Below are 19,944 nucleotides of genomic sequence, written 5' to 3' on the forward strand. Positions count from 1 at the left end.
CGTGATAAAAACATAACAAGGTAAAACCATTGAGAGGGAGTCTGACGTTTGCCAGCAATATATGTACTTTAAAAATTCAAAACTCAAACTCACACACACATTCTCATTTTCAACCCCAAACAACAACAATTGTGAACAATTTTAGTTTTTTTGTTTTCAATTTTATATGGTTTTTAAAAATCATGGCCCACGAATTGAGAGAATGAATTTACCTTGTAATGTTTTTATCATGGTAAAGAAACCGAAAACTGCAATAAAGTTACATCGGAACAACCAAGGGAGCCCTGGGTAGAATTTTCGAGCTGCATCCTTTCCTGCCAGCATCTCAAGCTCTTCGCGCGGTAGAAGCCTCTCTTTTCTTTCTCTTGAAAAGGCGACTATGTTCCTTCCTTTTTCCTGGTCTTTGGTACGCTGCGTATTATTCTGCAGCAGCCGCGCGGCACTACATCATACCAGTTGTTTCTGCGCAGTTGGTAATAACCAGGGAACGGATTTTATGGAATTGCCTTTTTTTGCTAAAAAGATAAAGCATATTCGATTAAGAATGTCCACGATTTAGCTTTCCCTGATTACAAATCTATATGGGCAAATCTAAAAAACAGCAACACTTTCAAAACAAAAAGTCTAATTTTTTAATTTGTGGGTACACCTATGCTTTATATATGATTCTATTCGTAATCTCTTAATAAATCGATAAATATAAGTGTAATTCATTTTCATCAAGTGCTTCAAAAGTTAGACGAAGAATAAACATTTAGGGGCGGTTGTTCAATGTCTGGTTATCACTACCACTACACTATCGACGATTTCGACATGTTGCATGTAACATGTGATCGATAAAGCAGTAGTTGTGCTTAACCGGAGCTTCTACCTCCGATTTGTGCTAACCAGACATTGAACAACCGGCCCTAAAGTGAAAGAACATAACGTGCATTGCGTCGCCGTCACCGTCACCGGCAGTTTTCAAAAAAGTTGATTCGGTGTATTTATATGAAGTAAGTTACATGAGCAAGCTGACGGTGATGGTGCCGCAAAACTTAGCTCAACTCTCAAAAACCTAATAGAAGAAGTGAAAAAGTAAAATGCAAATTTTGCCAAGAGTATCAGCGAGTTAATGATTTTTCGGGCGCAATGTCAAACGATTTCTGTGTGACTTGACGCATAACCATCGTTAACGGTGATGGTGACGGTGGCGCCGACGCTGTCGCAATGGATGGTATGTACTTTCACTTTTAGATCGCTGAAATAGAAAACAAAAGAATAAGCTGGCTTCAAATTACGCTGTGCAAGTTGTAAATTTTGAGCAAAGGTTTTGAAAGTTGAACTCACTTAATAGGGACGTTCTAAATTCAATGGCATCCCCCGTTTTACCAGATTGGCTCCGGCTTTCGAGATAACGGTACCAGAAAATTTGATTAAATTTTAGCTGTGTTATAAATAACACCCTCAGTTTTGAAGTTATTTTGCTAAAGTTTTGCAAATAACGGTTTTTTAATATTAAACTAATTGTTCCTTAAACTTATCGAAATAGGTTCACTTTAACATATAGCTCCAATACAACTGATTACTCAGATATGTGTTTTTGCACTATAACTCTAACTTCATATCTGAATAATGAATTGTATGCGTGCTATATGTTAAAGTGAACCTATACTAAATTTTTTCCTGAACCGATTCAACGCGTAAAGGCCCGTAAATCTTCCGAAAAATCTTTCTCTCGAACACTCCAAGAGCCGCCTCATCGGATGTTGCCATTGGCCATGCTTCTTCGCCATATACCAGCACGGGCATTATGAGTGACTTATAGAGTGTGGTTTTCGTACGTCGAGAAAGGACTTTACTCCTGAATTGCCTACTCAGTCCAAAGTAGCGCTTGTTGGCAAGAGTGATTCTGCGTTGGGTTTCCATGCTGACATTATTATCGGTGTTAATGCTGGTTTCCAAGTAAACGAAATTCTCTACTTTCTCAAAATTGTAACTGTCAACAGTGACGTGGGTGCCAAGGTGCTAATGTGCTGACTGTTTGTTTGATGACAAGAGATACTTCTTCTTGTCCTCGTTTACCACCAGACCCATTCGCTTTGGTTCCTCATCCAACTTGGAAAAGGCAGAACAGACCCGATAATATCGATGTCATCGGCGTATAGGCAACTCCTGTTAGTGCTGCCAAAAGCGGCTTTAAAGTCGCTCGTGGTGAGTGTCGATCCTTTTCTCGCGGGTCTTTTCCAAGATTTGGCGTATTGTGAATACCTGGTCTATGGTGGATTTGCCAGGTCTAAAGCCACACTGATAAAGCCCAATCAGTTCATTGACGGTGGGCTTCAGTCGTTCACACAACTAGCTCGATAAGACCTTGTAACCTATACTTAGAAGGCTGATCCCGCGAATGGCGGGGTCACCTTTCTTGTGGATTGGGCAGAGCACACCTAAATTCCAGTCGTCGGGCATGCGTTCATCTGACCATATTCTGACCAAGAGTTTATGCATGCACCTTATCAACTCCTCGCCGCCGTACTTGAATACCTCAGCTGGAAGGCTGTCAGCTCCAGCAGCTTTATTGTTTTTCAGCCGCGTTATTGCTATTCGTACCTCGTCATAGTAAGGCGGTGGAACGTCGACTCCATCATCATCTACTGCGGGCTCGGGTTCTTCTTCTCCACAACTTTCCGTGCTGCTACCATTCAGTAGGACGGAGAAGGGTTCCCTCCATAATTTAAGTACGCTCTGAACATGGGTTACTAGGTCGCCCTTGTTGTTCTTACAGGAATACGCCCTGGTCTTGAAAGCTTCCGTAAGTCGCCTAACTCTTTGGTAAAATTTTCGGGCCTTCTTCTTGTCGGCCAGCATTTCAAGCTCTTCGCACTCACGTATTTCGGCCTCTCTCTTATTGCGGCAAATACGTTTTGCTTCCCTCTTCAGATCCCTATAGCGGTCCCACAAGTGCGCGTTGCGCCCGATCGTAGCGTGGCCCTGTAGGCGGCATCTTTTTGCTTCCTGACACTCCTCATCGTACCAGTTGTTCTTTCGGGGTCTCTGAAATCCGACTACTTCTTCGGCGCAGTACTTAATGAGCGAGAAATGTGGTTCCACTGCTCGCATATGTCGGTTTGTTGAAGAGTGCTCTCTGAGAGCAGGTGTTAGAGTCGAGTAGCGAAAACACTGGCTGTCTGTTGTAATTACAGCTTTTCGACGTTAAGCATTTCTGGAATATTTGGGCGCACATTTTTTGCTGCACGGAGGCGGGTGCGTATCTTGGCTGCAACAAGATAGTGGTCCGAGTCGATGTTTGGGCCTCGGAGTGTGCGTACGTCTAAAACACTGGAAGCGTGCCTTCTGTCTATCACAACAGGATTTGTTTGGTTTCTCGTTTTTCGATCCGGAGACAGCCACGTAGCTAGATGGATCTTTTTAAGCTTGAACCTAGTACTGCATACTACCATGTTTCGGACCCCTGCGAAGTCGATCAGCCTCAATCCGTTGTCGGACGTTTCTTCGTGGAGGCTGAATTTTCTGACGGTGGTTCCACAGATCTTTCCTTGTCCACCCTGGCATTGAAGTCGCCAGGCACGATTTTGATATCATGACGGGGGCAGCGCTCGTACGTGCGCTCTAAGCGCTCATAGAAGAGATCCTTGGATGCCTCATCCTTCTCTTCTGTCGGGGCATGGGCGCAGATAAGCGAGATATTAATAATCTCGCTTTGATGCGGGTTGTGGCTAGACGCTCGTCCACCGGGATGAACGACAGTACTCGGCGACGGAGTCTCTCTCCCACCACAAATCCAACTCCGAATTTGCGCTCCTTTACATGGCAGCTGTAGTAGACGTCGCAAGGCCCCAGACATTGCTTGCCTTACCCCGCCCAACGCATTTCTTGGATGGCAATGATGTCAGCTTTTGTCCTTATGAGGACATAAACCAGCAGGGCAGAGGCACCTTCCCCATTAAGGGTCCGAACATTCCAGGTGCATGCGCTCAAATCGTAGTCCTTTAAACGTTTGCCGTAGTCGTCATCATAAGGGGGGGTCTCATCCGAGGCTTTGCCTTGGTTCTTCACTGGAAGTGGTTTTTACGTGGCGGGTCCCAAACCCAGCGCACAACACATTGCATGGGTGAATTGCATTGCTGGGAATCTGGCGGGTAGCTTGTGGTGATAGCTAGTGCCCGGTGCTAGAAGCTACCCATGAAACTATACATACATACATATTTATATGTAGTAATAATAGTATCGAAAATTATAGATTTTACCACCATCTTTATTTAATCGCACTTAGTTGTTAAAGCCCTTATATCACTCCCTCAGAAAATGGTAAACTTTTAAATAGTGGGATCTCTAAATACACATACATACATATGAGCAGCCTTCACTAGGGCATGCACCTTGCCGTTGGTGCGGGGGCTAAGCTGAATCGCCGACCAGTCCGTCTCTGGTCTGGGGCATCGTTGACGCGGTCGCTGCTCTTGCGCTGCCTTTTCTCCAGATTGGGGCTGTCGGCGAACGGTGACTAAGAACTGCCACCTCCTAATCCAGGGTACCTATTGGACGGTTTGCAGCCAGGAGGGTATAAACCGGCTGTATTATAACGGCGCCTCTTCGGCACCGGGCCGCATCGAGGAGTAACGGTGGCCTTACCGCGCCATGGGGCTCTGGCGCGGCGGACGAGATAAGATCCCCTTCTATTTAATTGACTGTTGAGCTCGCCTCGTCGAGCAGGCAGTCGTACGAACAAGGTGTATAAAACTAAACAAAAAACAACAACAACAAAAACACTAGCAAGCGCGAAAACAATCGCGAAAACAGCGACAACGACAGCTACAACATCAGCAGCAGCCATAACTGCAACTATCGCTACAACAGTAGCAACAGCGTCAACAGCAACTGCTGCGAAAACAGTATCAACAGGGCACCAGACGCAGGGGTAGCGTCCTTGAGAGCCTGACCGAGGAAGAGGCTGCCCTCTTCATAGAACACGGCAGAGAAGATGAGAGGCCAAGCACCAGCAGGGGCGGCGTGGATTAGGCGCAGCATCGTTCGGAAGGCCTCAAGGGAGTAGAAGTATTACTCCCGAAGCACAGGCATCGCTCTGCAAGCAGGCATCGGACTGAAAGTCGGCGTCGCTCAGGGAGTCGTGACCGCTCCGAGAGTCGATGCTGGTCCAGGGGCCGACGTCGCTCGGAGAGCAGACAACACTCCAGCAAAAAAAAAAGTAAATTCAATTTAATTCTTCATGTAATTGAATTATGTATCAAAGTATCAGACGAAAGAGCTTTAAAAGATTTCTGTTTGAAAATGCTTCGCAGAAGGTTGCCACCTATTTGAAAAGCCTAATTTATTTAGCTTTTGGACCATTTTAATGAAATATCAAAATATGAGTGGCAAAAGAAAGAGTTTTAATAAAACTTTTGTTTGAAAATATTTTTTGTTAGGGTTGCCCTCTATTCGATTTTTATTTTGAGCGATAAAGTTCGGTAATTGTGTTATCAGCTGTCTCGATGAAGTTAATTGGCCCCCTCGGAGCCTCGATTTTACGCCCTTCGACTTTTTTGTGCCATGCCGTGAAGGACCAATATAATGCGAATGATCTATTTACGACTCAGGCCTTTTAGGCGTATGGCGGGCATTTCTTACGATAGAGCCAGAAACCATCAACAAGGTCTTGGAGAACTCGGTTTACAGGATTCGCTACTGCGAAGACAGTCACATGATGAGTTCAGGTTCCATAACTAATGGGAATATATGTTTTTTTCGAATAAACCCATAATATACCGAAATAATTAGTTTGAGTTAAATTTTATAAGTAAATAATTTTTTTGTTAATGTGAAGGTCATCAGATCAGCACCGCCATTCTAAATGTGCATTAAGGTTTTATTTTTTGAAGTTACAAAAATAGTGCACGGTGGTTTGAATTTTGAGGAAATGAAAAACCGACCATTTGAGACCTCTCTTCGTTCAAAAAGGGATGAACGAATTTACTTGAAATATTTGCAATATGTATTAAGGTTTGTGAATAGTGTTGCCATCTGTTTAAAACATTAAACTCAAATTTGGCGTGTTAACGTCATGCGGGTTCACTAGTAGAATATATTATTAGCGAAGACCTCAGCATTCACAACCAACGTTCATTACTAGGGTCAGAGAGGAAGTTCTTGACATCACTCTCAGCAACAGACTGGCCAGTCCTCTTGTTGTTGTTGTTGTTGTAGCGGCTACTAAGCCCCGTTCGGGACGGTTCATCCATCATCGTTGTCATCTATTTCAGCTAAGGGGAGGCCCAGGAAGTGTGCGACTTCCACAGGGGCTGTCCATAGGGACAGGGGCGTTAGCTGAGTGGGATTCTCAGGCCATGTGAAGAGGTGCCGGGAGTCATGTGGCGACTCTCCACATGCCGGGCATTGGTTGGGCACATCCTCGTTGATTCTACTCAGGTCGCTGTTGAGCCTGCTGCAATAGCCAGAGCGAAGTTGGGCTATTGTTGTGCGGGTCTCCCGAGGCAGACAAAGTTCTGTCCCGTCCACGTCCGGTGGTTGTGTGCCTAGAACGGCATTCACAGGTTGTCAGGTCCAGAGGTTGTTTAATATACCTCTGGACTTCGTCTGTCAGTTCGTAAAGATGCCTCCTGACGTGCCGTGGCGAGGGCTCTTCCGCGAGCAGTTGCCAGCTGGGATGGCCACGTCTGTAGCTCCCAGCGAGGAACTGCTTGCAAAGCATTAAGTTATGCTCCTTTACCGGGATCATCTGGGCCTCGTCGTGAAGGTGATGTAAAGGCGTCATCAGGAGGCATCCTGTCGCGGTTCGTAATGCCGTGTTTTGGCAGGTCTGCAGCTTCATCTACTGCGTCCTGCTAGTCCCCGGCGACCATACGGGCGCTGCGTAGTTCAGAACCGGCCGGCCAATTGCCTTGTATGTTGCCAACAACGTTTCTTTATCTTTGCCCCAAGTGCTGCCGGCCAGCGACTTGAGGACATTGTTGCAGCTCTGTACTTTGTTGACAATTGCGGTTGTATGCGCCGAGAAGGAGAGCAGACTGTCGAAGGTAACTCCGAGGATTTTCGGGTTATTCACCGTCGGAATTGTTACGTCATCGACGTGAATACCCAGTGGCAGTCTGACCTCCTTCGTCCAGGTGGTGAAAACGGTTGCCGGTCCTCTTCCTCTGATCGTTCAATGGAAGGTCTCATCTGAGCCCTCACTGTCGGATCACAGGATTATCCGGTTTGCACTGGGAGCTGTTTGTCAGACAGGTTACCCCAAGAAAAACCCCAGGAAAACAGACTGGGCCAAATATGAAGAGGTACTTAGACTGAACCTACCCAGGATGGAGGTACAGCAAAGAAAGGTGGATTGTATGGCGCTAGAGGGGAGGGTTAATAGGCTGAACGGCACTATTTTAGATGCCTTTACGTCCAGCTGTCCCGTGTCAAAGCCTAAGGGGAAGGCTCAGCCTCCCTCGTGGTCACGGGAACTCTCGGTTCTTAGGAAGGAGGTGCGCAGACTTTTAAATAGGGCAAAGCGCACCGGGAACTGGGAGGAATACTCAGTCAGTCTGACAAAGTACCAAAAGGAGATTAGAAAAGCCAAGCGTAGCAGCTTCAGGACCTTTTGTGAGAACATCGCGTCCACTCCTGCAGCTGCTAGGCTTCATAAAGCTTTGGCAAGGGACAACACAGGCGCCAGATTGGCTATTAGGCTACCTAAGGGGACATTTTCAGGTACTGAACAGGAAATGGCACTTGCCCTGCTCTAGGCCCACTTTCCGGACGCCATTGCCACCGCCGGGGAAGCGATTTTCCGTGCGTTCAGGCCATCCCCACCGGACTGGAAGCTGGCTAAAAGCCTTATAACCCGGCAAACAGTGCGGTGGGCTTTGGACTCCTTCGAACGGTACAAGGCCCCTGGGGTGGATGGTATATGTCCGGTGTTGCTGAAGCAGGGCGGGGAGCTCTTACTTCCAGATCTTGTGGCTATTTTGAGGGACAGTCTAGCATTGTCCCACATTCCCAAGGTGTGGCAGAGGGCAAGGGTCATCTTTATCCCGAAGGAAGATAAGAGAGATTACTCTCTTGTCAAATCATTCATGCCGCTAAGTCTCACATCCTTTATGTTAAAGGCAATGGAGAAAATTATTGGCCATGAAATCAGGTTTAACACTTTGAAATAAACCCCTCTGCTTTCCAACCAGCACGCGTGCAGGGTGGGTAGATCCACGGACACTGCGCTGTATGCCTTAACGGAGGAAATACAAGGGGCCTTTGAGTGTGATGAGGTGGTGCTCTGTGCCTTCCTCGATATCGAGGAGGCCTTTGATAACGCCTCCCATTTGGGAGCCGACAGAACTCTTGAGAAAGATAACGTTCAGCTAACCATCCGGCGATGGATAGCAAGGTTACTGCAGACCAGGATCGCCGAAAATGAAGTCGGTGACAGCGTCGTTCTACTACAAACGACAAAAGGGTGCCTGCAAGGGGGAGTATTATCTCCTCTACTGTGGAGCTTAGTTGTAGACAAACTCCTACAGGTATTCACTAACTGGGGCGTCCTTTGCCAAGGGTACGCGGACGACATAGTGATTATCGCTAGAGGGAACTTCGCTAGTACTCTCCGTGACATCGTCCAAAGAGGTCTTAACCTGGCAAAAAGGTGGTGCGCAGACGTAGGCTTAAATATTAACCCCTCTAAGACAGCTATAGTCCCTTTCACCAAGATACGAAATCTTTAGGGTATGAGGAACTTGACCTTGGATGGTTGATGCGGTCACCTCTAAGCCCACTAAAGCGATGATGGTGTGCAAACGTCTAGCGGGTAAATCCTGCGGTGCACTCCGAGGATCCTCAGTTGGACACCATGATAGTGACTTACGGTGCGGTGGCTTGGTATCCCAGAACTACTATGGCAACGGTGAGGCAGACCCTCTCTAAGCTTCAACGTCTGGCATGTGTTTGCATTACGGGAGCAATGCCCACATGCCCGACGGCTGCGCTGAAGGTAATGCTGGAACTCAAGCCACTGCATCTCTCAGTTGAACAGGTTGCAAAGCGAACCCTCCTTAACTTTGCGAGGGAGGGCTTCGGCAAAGGCAAGGTGTTATCTAGGAACAAGGACAAGATAGGTACCCAGCTTCCCCTGGCTTTGATCCCCAGGAACGATATCAACAGACAGGTTGTCTTCAAAAGGAATTTAAGGACCTACACTTACAGCAAGGCGACCTGGTGTACCTCTGTTATGGAAAGGCACATACGGGCGAGCACAATACACTGACGGCTCTAAAACACCTGCGGGGATTGGAGCAGGCGTGTACGGCCCTAAGCTGAAGCTTTCGGTGCCCCTGGGAACCTTCCCAAGCATCTTTCAAGCGGAGGTCTATGCCATAAGTATGTGGGCAGAGATTAACATTAGCCGGAACTATAGGAATGAAAAGATCCTTATACTAAGTGATAGTCAGGCGGCACTTATGGCTCTCTCATCATTCGAGATAAAGTCCTCCTTGGTTTTGGAGTGTGTCGAGAGGCTTAATGCTCTGGCGGAGGTTAATGATATCCAACTAATCTGGGCACCTGGGCACATGAGGGTTGCAGGAAATGAGGAGGCTGATCATCTGGCCAGAATAGCCGCTTCCTCGACCCCGATAGGACCTGAGCCCTTTCTGGCAGTGAGATCCAGTACCATAAAGGATATGCTCAGAAGGGACAATTGCAAACTGAGGGAACTGCACTGGCGTGGTACTATGGGTCAACGTCCGGCTAAAAGCATATTAGGAGGTTAAAATCTGATAAGATGCAGGCTACTCATGAATCTTTCAAAGGATAAACTGAGAGTTATTACAAGATTTTTGACTGGCCACTGTAGGCCCAGAGGGCACTTGTACAAACTAGGTATCTGGTCCAGCGACCTGTGTCGCTTCTGCGATGCGGCCAGGGAAACTCCCCTACACCTTCTTATGGAGTGTGAGGCCGTTGCGCGCAGGAGGTATAGGAGCATAGGGCACGTCTGACCAAGAGATGAGCACATATACTCACTGTTCCCGGGGTATATTATGAAGTTTATAGACACCCTGGGGCTGGTTGTGATGAGCTAGGGGCACAATAGACCTACCGGTCGCCCACCAACTAACTAACATGCATATGAACAACCAATCACTGTTTAAACTCCAACCCATTTCATAAATGCAAAAATTTTTAGTTTTCGTTTATTCGTATTAACTTAGCCATAAGTATACAATACAGTCAAAAGTTGTTCAATTCGTGCAAATTTTCATACAAAATATAAAACATTTATATACATATGTATGCACTATTTACTTATACATATGCACTATGTATTATTTAGCGCACATATCCACCGCTTATATACACAGCAAGCAATAACTTGGTTTTTATTTTCGCCCACTACTTTTCATACCCTGTTTGTTACGCAGTTCTTTTCCGCTATTATGACCAAATACAGAATTAAAAAAGGAATACATATGTAAGTTCGGAAGGAAATACGTATGGAGGTCAAAAGAAAATGGGGCGAAAAATATGCGTATGCACAATTCAACAGTGGCACGACACATAAAAAAAATATTAATTTTTTTATGTAAATTTAATTATATTAGTAGTTTAATGCAAAAATATACAAAATGTTAAAAAAAGAGTAGATTATAGGTAAATTTTAGACGGTACTCGTAACAAAAACTTGACAAAAGATTGACGATTCTCTTAACATAACAATTATTAAATAACTCTACACATTTTTATTCGGTTGTCGAATGCATCCCAGGAGTTATCTTTATTTACAAAGTAAAATATTTTCGCTCACAGCAAGCTTTTATAACATAAACTTATTCTATTTGCAATAAAAAATTAATTTCGTACCTTCTCCTAAGACCAATACACTTCGAATTATCCAATTATTATCATTTTTTTTTTGTTGGCTTACTGGCATTAACAGCCGTTCGTGATTTATTATGGCATACCTAGGGTTGATTTTTTAACAGTTATAGCATCTAATACAGAGGAAAATAAAAAGCGGCAAGGTATGTATAGTAAAGCATAGAGATACGCCGTCGCGAGAGTAACATTTAATGTTTATCATTAAACTGAATTGCATCAAGATATTTTGTTATACATATTTATACCATATGTTGACTTCAGGTTGTTGTATAAATTTAACAGGTTAACATATCACGATAGAAATGTATTTTGCAAAACTACATATTCACCCCATTTTTTGCATAGAACATGGCGACTTTACTTTCAGATCTTCATCGTATAAGTAAAAGTAAAGTACATTAATAGTAAAAAATACAAAACAACATTATCCTTTTCCCTTCAATATTACTTTTTCTTCACAATTATCTGTATAGCAATAATTTATATAACCATTTTGATGATCACCGTAAGGCCGAGGCAACGCAATGAGCGGCAAAGCGGCGAGCGGCTGAGCAGCTGAAAGGCGCCATACATAAATGCCGCTCAGCCGCTCAGTGCGTGGCCACTTCAAAAGTATTTCATATGCTTTAATTTTAAGACGCTCAGCCGCTCGCCGTTTTGCCGCTTATTGCGTGGCCTAGGCCTAAGACACACGACACCATGATAACTGTGACAACAGCGCTCACATCAAAACATAACTGCCTTTATAGACTAAGAGACTAATTATGAAGCAGTGTCGTTTCACCTGAACTAACATTAAAGCTAGCTATACAGATAACACCTAAAATTTGAAAAGGATTAGGCAAAATAGCCATGCTTTCAACAAATTACCCATGCTATGCTTAATAAAATTGCAACATCATCACATCACAAAAGTTGGACATATAGAATACAACTTATTTTTTCGCATTCGAATGTTATGTTTAAATCCTAAGTAGGCCTGGGATTGCGAATGGAAGCTCGACAATCACAAATGCTTTAAGCATGACCTGCAAGCTTCCACACTGATGCGATTTACTGTTGTTTTTATTATGGTTGCGAATGATTTTGGTTGGCACTGAAACTGCCACCGGCGACACTACCACCAGAGACGGAATTCAACGAAGAGGGTGGTGTTTGCACATCTAGTGCCTCACTGCCTGGTATTGGAATCGCAGACGATGGCTGTTGCTGCAGCTGTAATTGCAACTGTAATTGTACTTGTTCTTGTCCGGCTTGATGCTGCAGCTCCTCTTCTTCAATTTGCAATTGTTCCAATTCCAGTTCTTCTTCCAATTGCTTCGTTAGCGATTCCTTATTGGCATGCCAATACTTTACGGGAATTCGCAGCGTCGTGGTTAGCGTGTCGTTGTGTTCTTCCAATGAATTGCTGGCATAATGTTCCACTAGTTCCTTCAGAGAAACATAAATATTATAAGGAGCAGCAAAGCCAAATCCACTTTCCGTTTCGTAGATAATGCAATGGTTTACGACGTTCTTGCAAACAATAGACAATGCATAATGACCAGCAGAACGAGCACGTATAAGGAATGTGCCTGTAGGGGCACCCTTCAGTAATTCCTCAGCCTCTTGACGTGAACAATCGCGAAGGAACCAGAGAGAATCGTTGTTATGCGGCAAATTTGTCCGACTTTCATACCTCTTTTGCCAGGCTTCGAAACCCATTTCAGCGAGCTGAATGATGTCCTCCTCTTTAATGCCAGCTTCCATGAGACGTCTGCAGATAAAAGAGACATGTGTATGTAAGTTATTTATGCAAGTTTATCATAGTTTTTTAACATTACATTACCGCTAAGCACTTATCGCCATCATCAATAATATAAGCCCTATTTGACAAATATAATATATATTATATAAGCAAAAATATTTTTAAGTTCACTTATAACGATCGCTAAGTTAGAGCAAAACTTGCCTAAAATATCCAATACGGCGTTTTGCGATAATGATGGCGATGTGTATGTCTCTAGCTCTATATATTTGCAATTATACGTACACACGTAAATACATGGGTACATGCATACGTGATACATAAGAAAGTTACTAATAAAAATAAATTACTAACATAAACTAACATAACTATTGCAGAAGTTGAAAGTGTAAGAGTGTATAGTATACCTGCACTAAGCATTAAGTTAAGTTATTGCAAACTAGGCATAGGGCGATTTGTGTCTATACCATAAGTGGCAGAGTAAACAGTTACCGGAATAAAGATTCATTCGATATTTGATAGCGAGAACGCCGGACGTGTTTTAATAACCCCTTAGAATATTTGATCAGAAGTGGTCTTTTGACCCATCATATATTAAAGTGATCGCAAAGTACTGAAAACGTTGAATTAATTAAACATTAGTGGTATTCACCAAATTGAATTGTCTTTTGCCACTTGCTCACTTTGGCGAATACCACTATTTTTTCTCACGTAATGGAACGCGATGTAGAAAATTCAGAAGAGTATTCACTGATGCAGCTAAAAGTATGGTGTGCCGCCGTGGGCAAGCAAGCGGCTCAAAAGCATCGTTGGCCGCCAGGCTAAGGCTGTAGAAAAAGGCAGCGTATGTTGTCGCATCTGGGGAGACAATGGGAATATCAACGTACAAAGAAAATGGTGCAGACTGTAACGAAGGTGCGAAAAATGCGGTAGACAGCGATGGTGCGGCAAACATGCAAAATATTTTACCATGTGCACGTAGCTGTACTTTTGGAGTCCGTTTTCCCCGAGGTAACGGAAGCGTCGATTGAGCGAGTAGCGGTGCGAATAACGACGCGGCGTCTGGCCGCAACAGCGGTAGTGTTGAAGCTGAGTAAGTAAAAGTCGAGTTATTGCGCAAAGAGATCGAACTCCTAAGATTACAAAAGACCCTGTTCGAAAAAGAGGGTACAATGGCAGTAAGTGTTGAAAGGCGAGCAACGAAGTTACGCTCGAAACGTTAAAGGTGATTGTACCACGCAGCGTTGCCAGGTTGACGTTTTTAACGTCATTTGGACGTTTTTTGTACCCTGTTGACAACGTTGGACGTTTTTTGTGTAAAAAATTGACGTTTTTTAACTTCCCAGTAATTTTTCTTTGTTACTAAATCTTATAAGTAGAACTGATTTTGAATTATTTTCTTAATAATGGTTGCAAGAATTTGCAGCTCTCTCGGGTTGTTACGCTCTCGAATTCGCTCCCTCTTGCAAATATTTTGGGTTATTGAATGCATTCCCAGTAAAAACGTGCAAGTACTAGCAACAATTTGTAACAATTTTTTGATATTGAATGGAACTATTGCTATGCTCCTTCTTAGCAGACCGTAATTTAGCATTTTCGACAACCGAGCTCCTAACCAAATGTCTACAAAAAAAAACAAATTATTAAAAATCAACGCGATTATTTAGCCCCTTTAAACTTGCACATTATTGCCCTGAAATTTAATGGGCTATCAAACTGCATACTCAACAAAAATTCTAAAAACTCTGAATAAATAGTTGAAAATCTAGCTGAAAACTTGCAGATTGTTTATAATTTTTGCACAATTTTTGTGGATTTATATTTTGTTTGTTAATGAGCTTGGCTTTTATGGAAAAATAATAAACATAAATAAACTAAAGAGAAACAGCCAAAATCGATCAAACTATCGATGACTTACGTCAGGTGATCACAAGTGTATGTATAAAATGATTTTTATATTAACGACCAGTTTACAATGAATTTTAAATGTGCTCTGTCGAAAGGACATTTTAATATACATTACGTACATATCGAGCCCTAACCGCCAAAATAACGTAAGCGACAAAATTTTCTTTTTGATGCAGAAATGCATCTAAATGCTCAAGGAATATTTCTGCATCAAAAAGAAATTTTTGAAAAAAATGACGCTTACGTTATTTTGGCGGTTAGGGATGTACCTTTGTATACAATAAAAGTTTAATAAGAACAATTTTTTGTACATTCAATTGAAAAAGACGTTTTTGGGTAGGAAATGACGTTTTTTCAGACCAAGAGGGACGTTTTCTCACGCCGGAGACCTGGCAACACTGGTACCACGTACAACAGTGGCGATGGTGAGAGCAAAGGTGCAAACAACGACACTGACAACGATGGTGAGCAGATGCACGAGCTGCCCCAAGAAAATTACGATGTTCTGTGCATTCAAAGTAGAATCATGAAATAGTTTGCGCCTCGAGGAATACGGCTGGGGCGACAAAATTTTCGACTTATTCAACTCTTAAAATTAACGTTGGAACACGAACGGGAAAAGGCTAGAGCAACAGTTGCAATGGACAATTGGAAGGCAGAGGTCCCGTTTGAGACGACGAAAGAGTTGGTGGTGGCTCACAGTAGTAGCGCGAGCAATTATAGCGACGCAAACAACGACATAGGCACAAACAATAATGGCGAAAACAACAGAACGGTGTGAACAGTGCAAACCGCAATGATGATGAGCTGCGAACAGGCGACAACATATTCAATCTGTTCCAGGTGCTTTTTTTACAGGAAGCTGTTCCCGGTCGGCACCTTCCACAATTTTTATACCCGAGCGCACTTGTGCACAAGGGTATATTAATTTTGTTCACATAACGGTTGTTTGTAACAGCCAAAACGAATCTAGATAGATATAGACAAATGTATACATAAATGCTCAGAATGAATAGAGAAGTCGATTAAGCCATGTCTGTCTGTCCGTCCGTCTGTCCGTCCGCCCGTGTACACGATAACTCTAGCAAAAATTGAGATATGTCAACGAAATTTGGTATGTAGGTTTCCGTTAATCCAAGGTAGGTTGGTATTGACAATGGGCGAAATCGGACTGTAACCACGCCCACTTCCCATATAACGGTAATTTTCGGAAATATGAAAACTGCGATATTTTAGTAACTACTGAAGATTATTCACTCAAAATTGATATTTACAACAATTTTTAGACGAAAAATAAGAATATTATAAATTTTTGGAAAACGGGCGTAGCCACGCCCACTTATGGTTACATGTGTATATCTTGGTAACCGCCGCACCAATTTCTTCCAAACTTGGCACAGTTGTCGGCCTTGGTACGGCATACTAAATTTAAAAAATCGGACAATAACCGCGCCCACATCCCATATAACGGTAATTTAGAGAAATACAAAATCTTCGATAAATCAGTAAATATTAAAGCAAATTTGTTCAAAATTGATGTTTGCAACAATTCTTTACCAAGAAATACGCTTATGGTAAAATTTTGGAAAATGGGCGTGGCACCGCCCACTTATGATCACATATATGTATCTCGGTAGCCGTTCTACCAATTTGTACCAAACTCGGTATGGTTATTGTGCTTGCCACATAAAAGCAAAACGTTGAAAATTATTGAAATCGGACTAAAATTACGGCCGCTTTTCATATAACGGTAAATTTCAGAAATGCTTGAAACTGCAATATTTCGAAATTTAAGGACGCTAATTTACTCAAAATTGATACACCCCGGCTTACCATCTAGCGGTAGCTTTCGGAAAGGTGAAAAAACATATTTAGTACTTCTTGTTTTAATAAAAGGATCAAGGTTAATCCTATCATTGGAGGTCGATTATTCTTTTGCAATGAGTGCTGTTGATGTTTCGGGTATAAAGGCATGAAATACGTGCGTTCCTGGAATATATTGCATATTTGTGAACCTATCTTGAAGCTTTTGCTTAACTTCATTGTAGTCACTCTTGGACGCATACAGCACCTTGGTTTTCTCTAAATTATTCCTACCCCATTGGTAGAGGACCTCGGGTATAAGAATTTGTTGTGACGTCGGGAGCTGAAGACTTGCTAGTCTCTTAAAATTTCCTCCAATCCCGTCGCAAGCAGATTTCCCATGTGAACTTGCAACAAAGTTCAATTCTGCCATTTCCTTGAAGGGATCTTCGTGATTTCAGCCTTTAGTTAAGTTAATATGATTTATTCATGTTTTTATTTTTTACACTCGTTTCCTCTTTCAAAAGTATACAATTTCATAAAATTTCAATGTCTATTTATCATATTGCTTTACCGTTAGAAGATCTAGAGTCCATACGCCTAGTAGCCCATTACGCCCGTTTGGGTACTTAAAGTTGACATTATAGACAATGTTTTTATGTAAAAAAAAAAAAAATATTTTTAAATGCTATAATCAAAAAAAAATCAAAAAGAAAAACGTTTAAACAAGTAAAAGTCTAAGTTCGGGTGGAGCCGAACGTTAAATACCCGGCGCAAATATTAAATATAGTTTTTCACCTTTCTGAAAACTACCGTTACATGATAAGGAGTGGTTTTACCCCTATTTCTAACAATTTCGATAGTATGTTCAGTTATACCTAATGAGATAAAGGCTGACTTCCAAAACGTATCAATACAATGTTTGGAAACTGTTGTACTGCGGTATTCAAACTATTTGTATATGCAGAGTTGCGACACACTGCAAAAATATACATTGCATATTTTAAATATTCAATATAGCTATGAACAATTCTTCTGAATTTTCCATTTCTAAAACACCAATGCTAACCAATAACTGATTGCTGTAGCGATGCGTTTCGATAACTTTTCGTATGTGTTTTGGAACAGTATACATTTTTAATAATTTGTAGATCGACGTTATGGAACCTTATACTGTGTACGTATGCAAAGCAATTGACGTTTTTGAAGTCAGCAAAACTTATATAGTTAGATGTGGGCGAAACACGCCCACTTTCCAAAATTCTATAATAATGTTAATTCTTTTCTTGTTGTTAGTATCAAATTGTAAATTATCGTCCTTAAATTTCGAAATATCGAAGTTTCAAAAATTTCTGAAATTTACCGTTATAAGAAAAGTAGGAGTAATTTTAGTCCGATTTCAATAATTTTTAACGTTTTGCTTTTATGTGGTAAACGAAATAATCGTACCACGTTTGGTACAAATTTATCAAACGGTTACCTAGATATACATACCTGGTAATAAGTGGGCGGTGCCACGCCTATTTTCCAAAATTCAATCATAAACGTTTTTTTGCTAAAGAATTATTGCAAACGTCAATTTTGAATAAGGCACTCCGCACATTAAGCTCCTGATCACAGTAGTGTAATCGTTTCGGCATACTAAAGTATAAAGCTTTTATGCCGAACCCATGTATTTCAATGAAGCTCAGTAGATTACGATTCAAAATTATGTTTGCGCCTAATCATAAAAGCTTCATTAATCGAAGCGCCCAACATTGTAAGGCGCTTGCAGTTTTGAAATCGTCATTTGTTTACTTTTTTGTGTTGGAAATAAAATATATTTGTCAATTCAATAGAAAATAATTGGAAATGAATGATTTCGTGCTAAAATTCGTTCAAATTGCATTAAACCACAAGCGTTTATGCAATATTTCGGAGCAGAAATATTTGCGGAAGTGTGTGTTGCGTAAGAACGGCCAAAAAATTTGTTATGTGTAGAAAGTGTTTATTAGCTGGTGACTTATGCAGGGCGTGCAAGTGTGCAGAAGTCGAGTCGTCATGCATTCGTTTCGGTATGATGAAACGATTACTCTACTTTGATTAGGCGCGTAATGTGCCGAGTGCCTAAATTAGCTTCTGTATTTACTGATTCATCGAAGATTTCGTATTTCTCTAAATTACCGTTATATGGGATGTGGGTGTGGTTATACTTACTCCGATTTTAAATCATTTCAGCCGTTTGGTATATGGTACCAAGGCTAACAACTGTGCCAAGTTTGGGAGAAATTGGTGTGACGGTTACCAAGATATACACATGTAATCAAAAGTGGGCGTGGCTACGCCCAGTTTGCCAAAATTTATAATAGTCTTATTTAACGTCTAGAAATCAATACCATCAATTTTCAGTGAACAAGCTTCAGTAGTTACTAATAGGTTCATTCCTTATCTTTTTGGACTAAAATCTGAAGTGTCAAAATGCCAGAGCGTAAGCAAAATGCGCTCACTAAAAGAGAGGAACGCAAAAAACCAAATTTTTAGTCCAAAGAATGGCAACAACAAAACTAACGTCAAATAAGAACAGAAATGTATGTACAAAACACATTCACACAAGCACAAGCACAATAAACACTTACTATATCAATTATTTTTTGCCTCCTTCCAATTTCAATTCATTTCTTTTACTTTTTAGATTATTCTCACTTTTTGCGTATTCTTTAATTTCCGTTAATTTAAATTCAGTTGTGTTTGACACTTTTCAGGATTTTGCCAGAAAAAATTCTTCTGACTAAATCTGACTACTTCGGACTGATGAGAGTCACTCTCACTGACTGTTGCTCTCTCATTTTTGCTGTCATTTCCGAGTTAAGGAACGCTTTTTGGACTAAATCTGACTACTTCGGACTTTTTCTGACTATTTCTGGGAGATAAGGAACGCTCCTAATATATAGCAGTTTTCGTATTTCTGAAAACTACCGTTATATGGAAAGTGAGCGTGGTTACGGTCCGATTTCGCCCATTTTCAATACCAACCTACCTTAGGTAAAGGGCAATCTACATATCAAAATATCAAATACAAAAAAGATATCTCAATTTTTTCTCGAGTTATCGTGCACACGGACGGGCGGACGGATGGACAGACAGACATGGCTTAATCGACTTCTCTTTTCATTCTGATCATTTATGTATATGTACATTTGTCTATATCTATCTCGATTCGTTTTGGCTGTTACAAAAAACCGTTATATGAACAAAGTTATAATATCCTTGTGCACAAGTGCGCTTGGGTATAAAAATGTATAATTAAGGCCCATAATAAGACGGAAGAAATATATATTTTTTTCCATTAAGTTTCGTTAAAAGGTTTCCAAGGTACAGCACTTTAAAGAAAGGTATGTATGACGTTTTCTTAAAATTAAAGTCCCGTGTAAATAGGCAACCCTACGTCATATCGGCAAAATATTCTGCACGTATATTCATATCTCCTAGACCTTCAATCTCTTCAACTTTCATCCAAATCCTTAGAGGTCGCGCACAGAGGTGGCCACGGTGAATGAAATGCCTAAATTGTTAACTTTAGTTTTAGTTTTCATCATTCTCTAGTCTGTAAGAATCATGTATTCATTAGACCAGACATG

General features: G+C 41.8%; 1 protein-coding gene across 1 annotated transcript in view; it reads right to left on the reverse strand.

The window, feature by feature from the left end:
- Positions 1 to 10,164: 10,164 nt before the first annotated feature.
- Positions 10,165 to 19,944, reverse strand: part of LOC118740373 (phosphatidylinositol 3-kinase regulatory subunit gamma) — a 38,265-nt gene continuing 28,485 nt past the window's right edge. Inside the window, exon 3 of the mRNA XM_036471872.1 lies at positions 10,165 to 12,625. Within this exon, the coding sequence (XP_036327765.1) occupies positions 11,938 to 12,625 (688 nt within the window). The 3' untranslated portion in view covers positions 10,165 to 11,937. The remainder of the gene's footprint in view (positions 12,626 to 19,944) is intronic.

The sequence above is a fragment of the Rhagoletis pomonella genome, unplaced genomic scaffold (genome assembly GCF_013731165.1).
Source record: "Rhagoletis pomonella isolate Grant_MI unplaced genomic scaffold, Rhpom_1.0 Rhpom_scaffold_00006, whole genome shotgun sequence".
Lineage (NCBI taxonomy): Eukaryota > Metazoa > Arthropoda > Insecta > Diptera > Tephritidae > Rhagoletis > Rhagoletis pomonella.